The sequence below is a fragment of the Cyprinodon tularosa genome, unplaced genomic scaffold, assembly GCF_016077235.1.
Source record: "Cyprinodon tularosa strain WSP-4 unplaced genomic scaffold, ASM1607723v1 ctg522, whole genome shotgun sequence".
Taxonomy (NCBI): Eukaryota; Metazoa; Chordata; class Actinopteri; order Cyprinodontiformes; family Cyprinodontidae; genus Cyprinodon; species Cyprinodon tularosa.
The window spans coordinates 369,219-383,678 of NW_024039255.1; the positions used below are offsets into that span (position 1 = coordinate 369,219).

The window sequence follows — 14,460 nt, forward strand, 5'->3', positions numbered from 1 at the left end:
GTAAAATATCTAGTGACTAATAATAATGGAAATAGCCTTGATCTTTATCTGTGCACACAGTTAATGTTATCCAATGCAACAGGATTTCTTTTAAAATGTAACAACTGAATATATGTACAAAAATAGATAACTCAGGAAAAAAAACCATTTGGTAAACAGGCCTCTTAAATCATCTGGTTTGTAATTTAAAAAAATAATAAATTCAACAAACATAGAATTGTGGGTAAATGTAGGTAATGTATAGACAAAAATGGAAAATAAACAATAATAAGTTATTGATGTGGGGTGTGATTTCCAGTCTGTCCCTGCTGAATCACGTCTCTCTCCTCCTTCTCTAAATCCACCTATATTAGCCTACTTCTTTCTCCTGCTGCTCTACTTGCACATTTCACATATTTGGCTGCGTCTACTTGTCTGCTAGGTTGCCTTTTTTATTATTATTTATTATAATTTTTGCAGAACAAGGTGTCAACCAAATCTAGTTACCTCAAACAGTTAAATTTGATCACCTCTGTCAGCAGTGAGGTGGGAGGGGGGCTGTGAGGGTTAAGAATTCAAATCAAAAAATTGGCCACATTTCGTCTAGGCCCCATGATTGTAACAGTGGATTTAATTTATTTTTATATCCTTAAATTTGATTATTATTTGATAAATTAATAGAGTAAATTATATAGATACATATTTATTAAATAATTAAAAGTTAATTGTTTTTTCTTTTTGATTACATTATGACAGCCTTGGGTAGCCTTCCAAGGTTTCTGGGTCAGAGCTGTCCTTTCTTATCGTAACTCCAAGTCCCAGAAGCCTTTGCGGACATCCGGTGTCTTCCCGTCCATTAGCATCCAATACCCCCGAACCAACCTAAACGATATCCATCTCCGGCCCCCAAAAATATCCTTCGAAAACTACTTCTTGTCGATCCATCATTTTAACTGAATGAAATATTTCATCACGTTCATCAGATGCAGGTGAGGTTAACGGCCAAGAACAGTGCCATTTTTCGGGGTTTTGGTTAGCCAGCGATAGCATCAGTAGAAGCTAAGCTAACCTGTGAGCTAATGCTACCGTTAGCTCAAACCTGGAGTCGACATTTGTCAAGACAAAACACGATACTTATGGATATGCTAACGAAATACGCTTCTTTTGCACAAGAAAAGGGCAAATCTGTATTAAAACGTGTTATTTGACATGGAAGTTTAATCTAGGTATGAAATATTAGCATGCGAGCTAGTTTTATTGTATGTTAACTGCTGGAATCTGCTAGGAGCCGAGGAGCTCTTCGAATGGATTTAAGTAAAACTTTAATTTTGTATAAACCATTTTTTCCTGGATTATTAGATTACATTTGACTGACAGCTGGTTGCGGTTATGTTGACCACAGTCAGGTTAACTGAGTGCAGTTTTGGTGGCTGTGGTAATCAACCTCACAGTGTTGGTGTTGTTTGTGTCAGGGCTCTGGCCCCGTCTCCAGCAGCTGAAGCCCGCAAGTCCTGTCCGCTCTGCTCCACGGCCTTCCTCCTGTCTGAGCCATGACCACCCAGAGGGATAATGATTTGGTGAGTGAGGCTCTCCCACCTGAACAATAACAACAGGGAGCAAAAATATGCTTTAATCAGCCATGATTGCATATGATTACCATGGTGTTCCTGTAGCTTGTAGATGATTTGCTCAAGTTTGGATAATTTAGGTGTTTTGGTTTTGGTGGGACATGGAAGAGGGTTGTGGATTAGCCAACTTCCACAAACACTTATCTGGGATCGTGACGGCTGTTCCTGTGAAGACCATCTGTCTAATCTCTGTTAAAGGCTGGCCTACTTTCCTTTCAAGGTTTAGATACCAATTGATTGTCCCCTTTTTTTTACCCAGCCCCCAATTTCAACCAAAATATTTGCCAAATGTATTTGCAACACTATAAACTGCTTATGTAACGCTAGTAAAATCATATTGATTTGTCAGGAAATTAAATGGCACTGGAGTTAGGAATATTAATACATTTGCATTGTTGATTTTCATTTGCAGAAAATATAAATGCTTCAGGAGAAAAACAAACAATAGCAAGGCAGATCTGTTTTGCCCCCCCCCAAAAAAAAAACTTGTTTCCAAGCTGCCAGACTATGCATCACATTGAAGGCTAGTGTCTTTCTTCTGGGCTTTAACTAAACGGCTAAATTACATAACAAATTAATATTTCATAGTACCAAAGGCAATATTTCATCATATATTTGCCTGTAGTTGACTTTAAGAGGCTTCAAAAAGCATGATACAGGACCTTTTTAGTTGTGTTCCAAATATCATAATACAACATCAAGTACCTACCTTATGCAGGTGGACTATAGTACTACAAAGCATTTTAAAATCCAGTTGTCATCAGAAAGTCAGTTTTTGCAACACAGTGACAAGAAGGGACTGCTTGGATGCCTTATTTTGGCTTGAAGCCATATTTAACATGTCATTCATTGGTGCTCCACATGCTATTAATATAATTGACCAGTTGAATATACTCTTAACTGTCCCCATTGGTAACACCTGATGTATGTTTTTTATTCTCTGAAATACCAAACCCCCCAGTCTGTTATGGGGACAATGTGTAACTGAGTTTTGTCCTCATTGAATGGGAAGTTTTGTATTAGTACCGTAATGTCATCATTCTACTTGGCAAGTAACTATCACCAAGAACAATGCTGCTGCTCAGTCTCTAGGTTTTGGTGTGTTGTGTGAAAAACACGATGTAATCTGAAATGTCTGCTAGATGGTTGGGTTGACTTAAGCTGTAATAAAACTTGAGCGGATGACATCCCAGAATCTTTAGAGTCTTTTCACTTCATACAGATACTGGACCATAATTCAAAATATAACCCCTTGCTCACACTGGCTCCAGTGCGGTTACCGAGCCGACGGAGACTGCAACTCCCGCACACCCCCTCTCACACCGCCCTTTTGACTACGGTGCGGTGCGGCTCTGCGGCTCCGGCAACAGGTCCGGAGATTTAACTCGCGAGAACAGAAGTTCACTTGAGTTCATGTAACTTCACGCGATAACACGGCCCAAATAAGGATATTAGCGAGAGCTTGTTGCGGAGGGCTCCGGCACGCCGCAAGGATAGCTTTCTTGCGGAATTTTCTGCAGCGCCGGAGTGTCTCGGTAACCGCAGCCGGACAGCTCAGCAGCCGGTGAGAGAGGTTTACGTCTTTTTAATGACTTGGAATCACTGCGGCGCCGCACCCACCGCACCGCAATGGTAAGACCGGAGTCGGTGTGAGCCTGGGGTAATGCAGATTTACTTTCATCTAAAAGAGGACTTTAGATAACTTGGATACAGTGTAGTCCATATTTTTATATATTTGTCCAAGTTCAGGGTGTATGTCAACAGGCAAATGTTATAATTGCAGGATTTTGTGGGCAATAAAAAAAAAATTTTTTTTAACTTAAAGGCAGACCGAGTAACTTTTGCCAATAGGGGCGCTAGACCTGTAACTTTCATGTCTGACGCCGCTAGCAGCCTAGTCGCAAAGGTCCACAGTCAGCTGGCCAGCCTCCTGTGTCTTTTGATCGGGAACTACGCTAGGCATCTAGGTACAGCTCAGAGGGTTCGAGAAATGCTGCTACTCTCTGGGGAGCACCGTCGGGACAGGCCAGACTGTGTGGCTTGGAGGAGCAGCAGTGGAGCTCCAGTGAATAGTCACTGGGTCATACGGGCCGCGTCAGTTAGCTTTTGTTTGTAGTCTGCTAGCTTTCTCTGCCCCTATTTTACTTCTAAACATCGAAAATAACAAAGATACACTATATTGCCAAAAGTATTTGCTCACCTGCCTTGACTCACATATGAGCTTAAGTGACATCCCGTTCCTAATCCATAGGGTTCAATATGACGTCGGTCCACCCTTTGCAGCTAGAACAGCTTCAACTCTTCTGGGAAGGCTGTCCACAAGGTTTAGGAGTGTGTTTATGGGAATTTTTGACCATTCTTCCAGAAGCGCATTTGTGAGGTCGCACACTGATGTTGGACGAGAAGGCCTGGCTCTCAGTCTCCGCTCTAATTCATCCCAAAGGTGTTCTATCGGGTTGAGGTCAGGACTCTGTGCAGGCCAGTCAAGTTCATCCACACCAGACTCTGTCATCCATGTCTTTATGGACCTTGCTTTGTGCACTGGTGCACAGTCATGTTGGAAGAGGAAGGGGCCAGCTCCAAACTGTTCCCACAAAGTTGGGAGCATGGAATTGTCCAAAATGTCTTGGTATGCTGAAGCATTCAGAGTTCCTTTCACTGGAACTAAGGGGCCAAGCCCAGCTCCTGAAAAACAACCCCACACCATAATCCCCCCTCCACCAAACTTTACACTTGGCACAATGCAGTCAGACAAGTACCGTTCTCCTGGCAACCGCCAAACCCAGACCCGTCCATCAGATTGCCAGATGGAGAAGCGCGATTCGTCACTCCAGAGAACGCGTCTCCACTGCTCTAGAGTCCAGTGGCGGCGTGCTTTACACCACCGCATCCGACGCTTTGCATTGCACTTGGTGATGTATGGCTTGGATGCAGCTGCTCGACCATGGAAACCCATTCCATGAAGCTCTCTGCGCACTGTTCTTGAGCTAATCTGAAGGCCACATGAAGTTTGGAGGTCTGTAGTGATTGACTCTGCAGAAAGTTGGCGACCTCTTCGCACTATGCGCGTCAGCATCCGCTGACCCCGCTCCGTCAGTTTACGTGGCCTACCACTTCGTGGCTGAGTTGCTGTCGTTCCCAAACACTTCCATTTTCTTTTAATACAGCTGACAGTTGACTGTGGAATATTTAGGAGCGAGGAAATTTCACGACTGGATTTGTTGCACAGGTGGCATCCTATCACAGTTCCACGCTGGAATTCACTGAGCTCCTGAGAGCGACCCATTCTTTCACAAATGTTTGTAAAAACAGTCTGCATGCCTAGGTGCTTGAATTTATACACCTGTGGCCATGGAAGTGATTGGAACACCTGATTCCAATAATTTGGATGGGTGAGCAAATACTTTTGGCAATATAGTGTATATGATTGTATATTTGGCGCAGAGTTGTTAACTTACCAGTCTAATAATAACGTTGACTAAAGAGAATCGGTTTTACCTCCGACTTCTACTTTCAGCCTGCGCCAAGGAGCAAACTTCTTTCCACGATCGACTCTTGTTTTTTCTCGCGCACGATCCCTTTCACGTTTTCTCAGCGGGTTTAATTTTTTCCTCGCCTCAGCCATGACCATTAGTCAAACAGGTGGAAAATAGAGAAGAGGGTTTAGCTCCATGACTATATAAGAACCAGCGGCCTCAAAGCGATACGTTCTTCCAGGTCACATGACCTGGCCAATGACGGTGCGTCTTCTCCCAACTTACATACAAGAGGGGAGCCCTGCTCGTAACAAAGATAGTGTCAAGCGCTGTATATTGCCCTGAGGAATCATTTAAAATAACTCGTATGCGTCAAATATTTAGGTCAAAAAGTTCACAGCTAAACCTCTTTTTAATTTTATTTTTATTTTGGTTTTATAAGAAACTGAATTGATGGTCCTTATTGCCTGTAATCCTTAAACATCAACATTAGCACAAATAGCTGTCAGACTTTATATGTGGAATAAATCTAAATTGGAGCAATTTTATATTTTATGAAAATTATGACCTTTTTATTGATGTTATTTATTGAGATGCAACTCTGTAAAGCTTTATAAGTAATGACTTATGGTAGAGGAGGTTTATTTGTATATAGTTTGAAATAAATATAGCAAAAATACATGGAAGTACATTGAAACATTTTGAAGATTTACAGGTTTTTAAATCTAATAGTTATTTTTCAGATTTTAGGTTCATAATATTGTTTTTGTTTCAAGATTTTAATTTCATTGGTTCATTTTTGGGGGGTTCCTGCAAAGTTTGATTTACATAAATATTTTTTTTTTCTGGCATGCAGACAGTTTTATTTTTATAAAATTATTTAGATCAGGGAATATTTTATTTGAAAGACAAACATAAAATGGTGGTTTCTGTCTGTGAGGTTCCAGCTGGTCTTATGCTCACAAAAACAGGAAAACCAAAACCTTTGTCTTTAAAAAATCTTTAAAATGGTCACTTACACCCGTGTTTAAAATATTTATACGGATTACAAAAAAATCTTATGAATTTGTGATGAATGCTGTTGCTACGGGCAACCAGGCAGGGTTTGACTTTGTTTTTATTTTGCTGAGGATAAAAGGCAACAAAGCTTGTTGATGATGACATGCACATGCAACACTACAGTGAGGTTATCCGGTTCAAAGGGAGGCTCAGAGGAGGGGGAGGGGGGGTTCAGTGTTTGTAAACAGATCAGGGTGTTGAATTGACCCCTTCCCAAACGTCACACTCATTCAGTTAAGTCTCTTTGTTTTGTTCGCTGTGATTTATCCACAGAGGAAAGTTCATGTACCATCTGCAAATTTGTCCCACATGTCGATAAATATGCACATCTCCACGAACAGACACTTCTATTGGATTTTTGACACTTTTGTTTTTTTATATTTACTTTTTTAAACTATATTGTTAATTAAAGGTAATCAAGAATTTGAAAAGTGTGTATTGATTGACATACGTTTTTTCAAATCTAGTTTACTGTAACATTCAGGCTAGTGGTTTAAATGCCTTCTTGGTTGTTGTCTTTGGTGGTCAATTTGGTCATATGTTTTCTGTGGGTACTCCTGTGTTGCTCTGGCTTCCTCCCACAGTCCAGAAAAAGGACAGTTAGGTTAATTTGTATTATTATTGACTGGTATTGTATTATAAATGGAGAGTTTTTTTGTGGATTGCCCAAACAAAAAGAAATGTGGAATAAATGTGTTTTTTACAGTTTATTAGTCTTTCTTTTGCACTCTACCATTAAGGTGCTGTTTTGGATGAGAAGCATTGGTGGTCTAAAGGCTAATTTATGCTTTTGACGCACGCATAGCCTCTGCAACCGTCAAATCTGTCTCTGTGTGAGACCACGCCCCCCCGCACAGAGGTTCTGCAGCTGTTGTCGCAAATCTAAAAAAAACCTGACTACGCCTCTGTCGCAATCCCGCGCTGACAAGCGGAAGTGCCAGAAAAAAGCAGCTGTGATTGGTCCTTGGGATGCCTTTCCGGCTGTCTGTGTGGTCGTCCTTCTCGATTCGGTGCCGGGGCGTGCCATTTTTAAAAACCGAGGAACAGGTAGAATGGACAACTACGACGAAAGGTTAATTGAGGAGGTTCTGAAGTACAGTCTGTCAGAGTTCTCGCGAGTTCTCCAATAGGCTCCCCCTTGCACTTTGGGTGGGAAACTGCTGTCCATCCCTAGAAATTCCAGACTGACGGTGCAGAAGCATACCAGCAAAACTGGTTCATGACCAGACCCAAGCAACATTTGATGTGTGTGGTTGCAGAAGTCTAATTTGCCCTTAACAGGTGGATCCTGTCTGCTGTGGTTCCGCCTGCTGCGTGATTGACATGCCTTAAACTTGCTGGTTGTTTCACAGTACACCATTGAGTTGTTAAAAAGTTTGCTGCTCCTTTGTTCTTTACAACATACAATGCATTTTTTTTAACAGAAATGCAACCAAAACTATCTTTGATAAAAAACAAAAATATGGGACCTTTCTTTCATCCAGCTGACCAGAAGTTTTTAGGGGTTTCTAATTAAAGAGAACTTAAACTGTGTGGAATGATTTAAAAATGGAGATGTTTGGTACCTGCTTTTTATCAGCACTTGTCTGGTCTTTATAACCAAACATTTAATGTCTAATAGTGTTGCACCGATACCAGTATCGGACGGGGCCCCGATACTGCCCTAAAATGGTGGTATCGGTATCGGCGGGTACCAACAAATAGGGCACCAATACCATTTTAAGAGCCATAAGTTTATTCAACTATTGTCACCCACTCCTGGTAGGCAATAAAAAGTTCTAGTGGATTCACTTTGTAGTAGATTTTTTTCCTGCTTCACAAAGGTAGGCAGCAGCTTGACAAAGCCATGATGGCAATTATTTTACATTATTATGGTATCGGTATCGGCCGATACTGCACAGCCGGGTATCGGGTATCGGGGCAAAAAAATGGCATCGGCGCAACCCTAAAGTCTAAGCCATTAGCCTTAGACATTTTTTTTTTTTTGACAATTTTTGTCATTTTGTATACACAGAGGGTGTATATATATATACACCCTCTGTGTATACAAAATGACAAAAAAAAAAAAAAAAAATATATATATATATATATACACACGAGTGTATACAAAACAAAATTTAATTTTGTACAGCTCTATTGTGATTGTTTTGCACATGAAGAAATAGAAATGTTACGAATACAGGATACATTTTGGTTGAAACCCCATAGTTTAAAACTCTTCATATAGCCACCCGCTGTCGTCCTGTACGATGTACTGTCCATGTTAAATTAATAATTCAGCCCAGAGCTGTCTGGGACACCTGGGGTTATCACATTAGTCTGACAGTCTGCATCGGAGCAGCAGCACCCTGAATCTAAGGGGGCAGTGTTCTCCATTCCAACCCCACCCCTTTTCTTCTGTCTCTGACACAGGGGGCTTACTTTACCCCAAGCCCCCCACCAGATCTAGTCAGCCAGTCAAAGAGTGAAGATCTGGTTTGGATAAATCTAATTAGACTGGAATGTCTGTCTCTTCTAAGCCTTCGGAAGGTCACTTCATGTCAGAAGAGGTTAGAGGAAGTTTCAGCTTAGGTAGCTGGGGAGATTTTATCTGGAAGAGATCAACTACAACGTACTAATTCTTTGTTGTTGTTTTTTTTAATACAAATTGAGATATTTTTATTTGTTTTTTTAGGTGCACCTCCGCCTTATCTTGGTCAGTGGCAAAACACAAGACTTCACTTTCTCTCCAAATGACTCGGCCACAGACATCGCCAAGCATGTGTTTGACAACTGGCCAGCAGGTACACTTCATGGACTTTATATTAACTCTATTTTATTACTAATCATGTAAACTCTAATTAGTTAAATACAATTAATGTCAAATTTCTTGTTGTTTCTGATTTATTTTGTTATAGTTGTGTAAGCTAATGTGTTTGATGCATATTTTTCATTAGGAATAAAAATAGTTAATAATAACATGCAGGTGAAGCCAGGACTATATGTTGTCATTTATTAAGTTACCAATATTTCAGTTAAAGTAGTGTTTTTGATCTTTGTTAGATTTCAATTGTTGTGCCTTACATGTTTATATATAAAACACTGCCGCCATTGATGAGCTGTAACACCTAGAAGAACAGCATAAATAAGGCTTTTGTTTCTCCTTTCCATGGCAGGATGGGAGGAAGAGCAGGTGAGCAGCCCCAGTATACTGCGCCTCATTTTCCAGGGACGCTTTCTTCATGGAAATGTTACCCTGGGAGGTGAGACGGCCTCTGCAAAGACCCAACCACACTTTAAATCACTTTATGTACTAAGCTCTTTTTATCAAGCCAAACAACACAAAATGCTCTGAGGTTCAAAACAAATCAGCAAGTAATTATGACATAGATAGGAAAAGATCAGTAAAAAAAAAACATTACAGCATAAATAGGTTGAACTATATTGATTAACAGGGTTTCTGTGAGTCATTAAGTCATTAAATTATTTTTCAAATAAAGGCCTTAATTGGCCCTTAAACTCATTAAATGTGATCATCTTGGCATTTAAATTGCTTGATTAAAAATATGATTATAAAAACAATTTTGTCAGATATATTATATCGCAATATATTTGGGCGGAACTGCTTGTGCTTGATCATAAAGCTGTATGTTCGGAAAAGAAGCGTTAGGCGGAGAAAAAGCTAGAGAATGGAAATATGCAAATTTCAACAAAAGTGGCTGGAAAATGATGACATGGCAGCAGCCTGACAACTATAAAGATAACAAAGGATTTCACTGTATATATATATATATATATATATATATATATATACACGAGAGTTAAGGGTACTTGTTGATGGCATTAAAAAGCATTACATTGTTTACATCATTCCTGTATAAACCCTGATTAAGAGTTTTAGATAAGAACACCTTGAGATCAATTTTAAAATTAACAGATAGCTAACACCGAGACTATAGAGGGATGTCGGCTCACTTTCTGGATCAACATTCAGGTTATTGCTGTTGGATGCAGAGGAATCTGTAATAGAGCTAGAGGTCATTTAGAACAGAAAGTGAAAAATTACAGTGATCTACTCCTCAAGTTCTAAATGACAGTAGAAACCATCACAATCAATCACAATGTTATTCAGATGATAAAAAGCATCTTTTATTAGTTTATATCATTTTTAAGACTTTTGTTTCATGAAGTTTCAGAAGATAGGTCCTTTGCCAGTGTTAGAAAATGTCTTGTGTATGACTGAATCTCCATGCAGTTTATTCCTTTTGCCATTCACAGTAGTTATGATGACTGTTCTATTTAGGAACACTTCTTATGATCATGTTCCCTTTAAAACAATTCATTTATATCTGAATTAAAACAACCTGCAGCAGTAGTAGCAGTAGCAATTGCGGTTAGAGAAATTAACTACTAAGACTGAACAAATGGGTTTAAGCAGGGAAATAATGTGATCATCTATTCATTTAAACTCATTAAGCATTTGACCTTTTGAACTCTGTCTAATCACCACCTGCACTCAGTGGCTTGAAGTCAAATGAGGGGATTTGGCTTTTGCTGTGACTGGTATCCGTAGACAGAACACTCCTTTCTTTCAACCTATGGTATTTTATATTCATAGTGAAATAAAAATAAAGCAAGGAAAGGAAAGTTACTGTATTTATTTTGATATAAACTGCAGGAAAAGTGGTTGTCAGCTTAAAATCAGCAGTGCTAAAGCTAAACTACTTGACAGAATAAGACAAAGAACGGCTGACAAATATTGAGATCTCAGATTTATTGGTTTTATTTTCTTACTCAACCCAGGGTGGTTGTTTGACAGGTTAGGCCTGAAAGTTAAAGCATAATTGATAGCATGATTTAAAGCAGGGATCCACAAAGATGGTTCTCACGATCACTGTGATGTGATCTCTGAGGTACATCCATCCTTCCTTCCTTCCTTCCTTCCTTCCTTCCTTCCTTCCTTCCTTCCTTCCTTCCTTCCTTCCTTCCTTCCTTCCTTCCTTCCTTCCTTCCTTCCTTCCTTCCTTCCTTCCTTCCTTCCTTCCTTCCTTCCTTCCTTCCTTCCTTCCTTCCTTCCTTCCTCACTTATTTTATTCCGTTAGGGTTGCAGCGGGGCCGGTGCCTATCTGGTAGTCTGTGGGCGAAAGGCGGGGTACATCCTGGGCGGGTCGGCAGTCTGTCACAGGGCAACATAGAGACATACATGCAACTAGGCACACACACACACCTAAGGACAATTTAGAGATGACAGTTATCCTAACAGTCAGGTTTTTGGACTGTGGGAGTACCCACAGAGAACCCACGCATGCAGAGGGAGAACATGCAAACTTCATGCAGAAAGACTCTGGCCCTGGACTCAAGCCTAGAACCTTCTTGCAAGGCAACAGTACTACCAAAAAACACCTCAGTCCTCAGTGCAGCCCTACCTTACCATATACCTCCCTGAGGTATATGGAGGGCCAAATTATATCAAAGTACATAAATGTGGATGAAATTAATAAATGCAGCATAAACTAAGAAGTAACATTTGTTCATTAATCTAGTACATGATTCAAACATTACATGTTAATATTAAACTGTAAAATGTGCAAAATAAATAATTAAATGTTCTGTTAAATTATTATATTAATATAATACATTTGAAATACTGAATTGAATGATGGTCATTTACAAAAATACATTTATTCAGAAATGAAAATAATTAATGTATGTTACATATATAAAAAAGAAACGTAGAATATAGTATTTACATGACATTTTAGGGGGTTGCCAGTCTGTTCCATTGTTACTATTTGGGTCACAGACAGAAATGTTTGGGAAACCCTGTTTTAAAACATATTAGAATTAATCCTTCTTCAAGCATTTTTTCAGCATAAAGGCATATAAATTAACATATGTTTAACTTATATTCACATTTAACAAAATGTAAATGTAGAGGATGGTCCGTTGATGTTGCTGTTTGGGCCATAAACAGAACAGCTGCATTTATACAGAGACTCCACTTCCTAATTTGGTGACTTTGAAAGACTGTTGGTCTCACTGGATTTATACTTTGGGGTATTACAATAAAGTAATTTGTTTTTTATTATTTGTGAAAACCAGCACTCCTTCCACTCCCTCTTCAATAATACAAACTTTGAGGCTGCTGTAATCAAAATATGTTTGGTGAGGCACTTTACCTGTAGTGTAAAATGCTTTAATAAAACGCTTTAATGATGTCACTTCCTGTTTAAAGCTCTGAAACTGCCACCAGGACGAACAACCGTCATGCACCTGGTTGCCAGGGAGACTCTGCCAGAGCCCAATTCTCATGGTGAGGAGCTTTTTAGTGTTTCTCCTGTTATAAAATCAGGATAATTTATTCTCAGTAGATGTAAAATACTCGTAGACTTTGGTTTGTTTTGGTAAAACAAATAAGGTCCAGATTTATTTAATTTTTTACTTCAAACAGGTCTATCATCTTCCCAGCTCTTTCGTTATTACCTGCTCACGGCTAATATTTATGTTTTAATCTAGTCCCTCTCCCCGTCTTGTCTTCATAGGTCAGAGGAACAGAGAAAAAACTACAGAAAGCAACTGCTGCCTCCTCTTGTAAAGCATCAGAAATAGACCCTGTCCCCTTCACCAACATCATGCAAACTAAACATAACACGCACCTAAACATGCACAAATTCCCTCACTCTTTTCTCCTGCTGCTCATCTGTTCACCTGCAGATCTGGAAGAAACCGCAGGAAGTCCGTTTCAGGGACATGACCCGCTTTGGTTGAACTTTTGTCCGATCTGAGGCTTTTTCTTTTGTATTCGTGCCAATGTCGTCGTCCGCCCCACCCCACCCCCTCTGGCTCTGAGTTTCTACCCTGTCAGCACAGCATTACTCTCTGTTGTTGTTTCTGTTTATTTTAAGATTCTTTAGTACACGCACTCTATCGCACATGGTTGCTGATGGAGTTTTTAAAAAGCTGGCATTTTTAGTGTTAAATACCTGAAAGCTTATTGCTTTTTAATGGACTATAAAGGATTTGTGGGCTTTAACCCATCCCTACTATCTACATAGACATTTCCCCAGGTCCTTCTACACTTAACCTGTCTAATTATGAAGTGTTTATTAATCAGTCTCCTTCACAATCATAATTAGTTGTTTTTTGGGTTTTATTGGTCACGTATACAGACCTAAGATTCCCACATCATAGGAAAAATCCTGCCGTCCTCCTCAGTGACTTTTCCTCTATAACTAACCGATCAGCCTGCGTTCAGTGGTCTCTGTCAGAGGGTCCATGCACGACATTCAGTGAAGAGAAACTGTTAAGGATCCACGACAGACGGAGACAACCAGGGGAGAAAGAGATGATGTGATTAGAGATGTTTGCACAGGTTTTTAGAGCCTTGACGTGTTGGGTATGATTTTAGTATTTTGTTTTGCAGGGTGCTGACATGGCAGGTAAGGTAAATGCCAGCAGGAACATGAAGGCTGTAGGGAAATATTTTGCCGGTTTTAGACCCAAACACTGGAAGCTCAAAACACGGCAGAATATTTTTATTTTTAACGCCCTGGACTGATAAGGAAAAAATGGAAAATAGGGCGGCTTTTCACCTCCCTCTCATTTGGACAGTCTCTACTTTGTTTGCCTTTTATTGTGGAATTCATTAATATCATTAATAATAAGGAAATTTAAATATCAGTTTTTATCTTGTGTATAGGTATTTGTTGAGTTTTAGTGAGGGTGAGTTTGTGTGCGAGTCTGAGGCTGAGTGATGCACGTGGCATTCTGTGTGAGGACTAGTGAGACTTATTTTTAAAGTGGTGCACTGTGACGGGCCGCGGTCTCTTCACAAACCTTTTGATTCCTTCCATTGAGTGTCCTTTGGTTTGTGTTTTTGTCGATCGGTGTCACTGCTATGAAGTTTTAGCTCAGTATGAATAAATGTAAAAAAAAAAACTAAAATGCAATGTGGTCTACATAAAAGCTTGTATTATAAATTAATAAATCTTTACATAAGGTATCTTTTCTGGGTTTAGATTCATTTTTTTAATTTTTGGTGCAAATCTAAGTAAGAAAATATAGTTTTCTTAAAGCTCCTGTTTTTCTTTTTCACATCACATGTAGTTAATATAATTTAACATTTTGTAACAACTACAAAGTTTAATGCATTTTTGGGGGGATTTTGCATGATGGACCAACATAAAGTGATTTATTTGAATGTAAGTTCTTCAGGACATATCTGCCATTTGCACCCAAACAACTATCTTCCTGCCCTCTAATTGCAAAATAGTTGGAGCTCAGCCAAATTCAAAGTTACGTTTTTGTTGCTGCAATGCCTAATCTAGGTTAGATAAAAC

General features: G+C 39.5%; 1 protein-coding gene across 1 annotated transcript; it reads left to right on the forward strand.

Annotated features, from left to right (window-relative positions):
- The first annotated feature begins 808 nt into the window (after window positions 1-808).
- ubl3b (ubiquitin-like 3b) lies at window positions 809-14,123 on the forward strand. The gene is made up of 6 exons (XM_038303980.1): window positions 809-968; window positions 1,452-1,556; window positions 8,817-8,925; window positions 9,298-9,384; window positions 12,357-12,434; window positions 12,664-14,123. Exons 2-6 carry the CDS (start codon window positions 1,530-1,532, stop codon window positions 12,714-12,716), a joined length of 354 nt encoding a protein of 117 aa, XP_038159908.1. The 5' UTR covers window positions 809-968; window positions 1,452-1,529; the 3' UTR covers window positions 12,717-14,123.
- Window positions 14,124-14,460: the final 337 nt, after the last annotated feature.

What these genes read in the sequence shown, in the direction of transcription:
- ubl3b (XM_038303980.1), top strand. Translation starts at nt 1,530, where the DNA reads ATGACCACCCAGAGGGATAATGATTTG. An exon ending in CCCAGAGGGATAATGATTTG is followed by an intron (nt 1,557 to 8,816) that starts GTGAGTGAGGCT and finishes TTGTTTTTTTAG; the next exon opens with GTGCACCTCCGCCTTATCTT. An exon ending in GTTTGACAACTGGCCAGCAG is followed by an intron (nt 8,926 to 9,297) that starts GTACACTTCATG and finishes TTTCCATGGCAG; the next exon opens with GATGGGAGGAAGAGCAGGTG.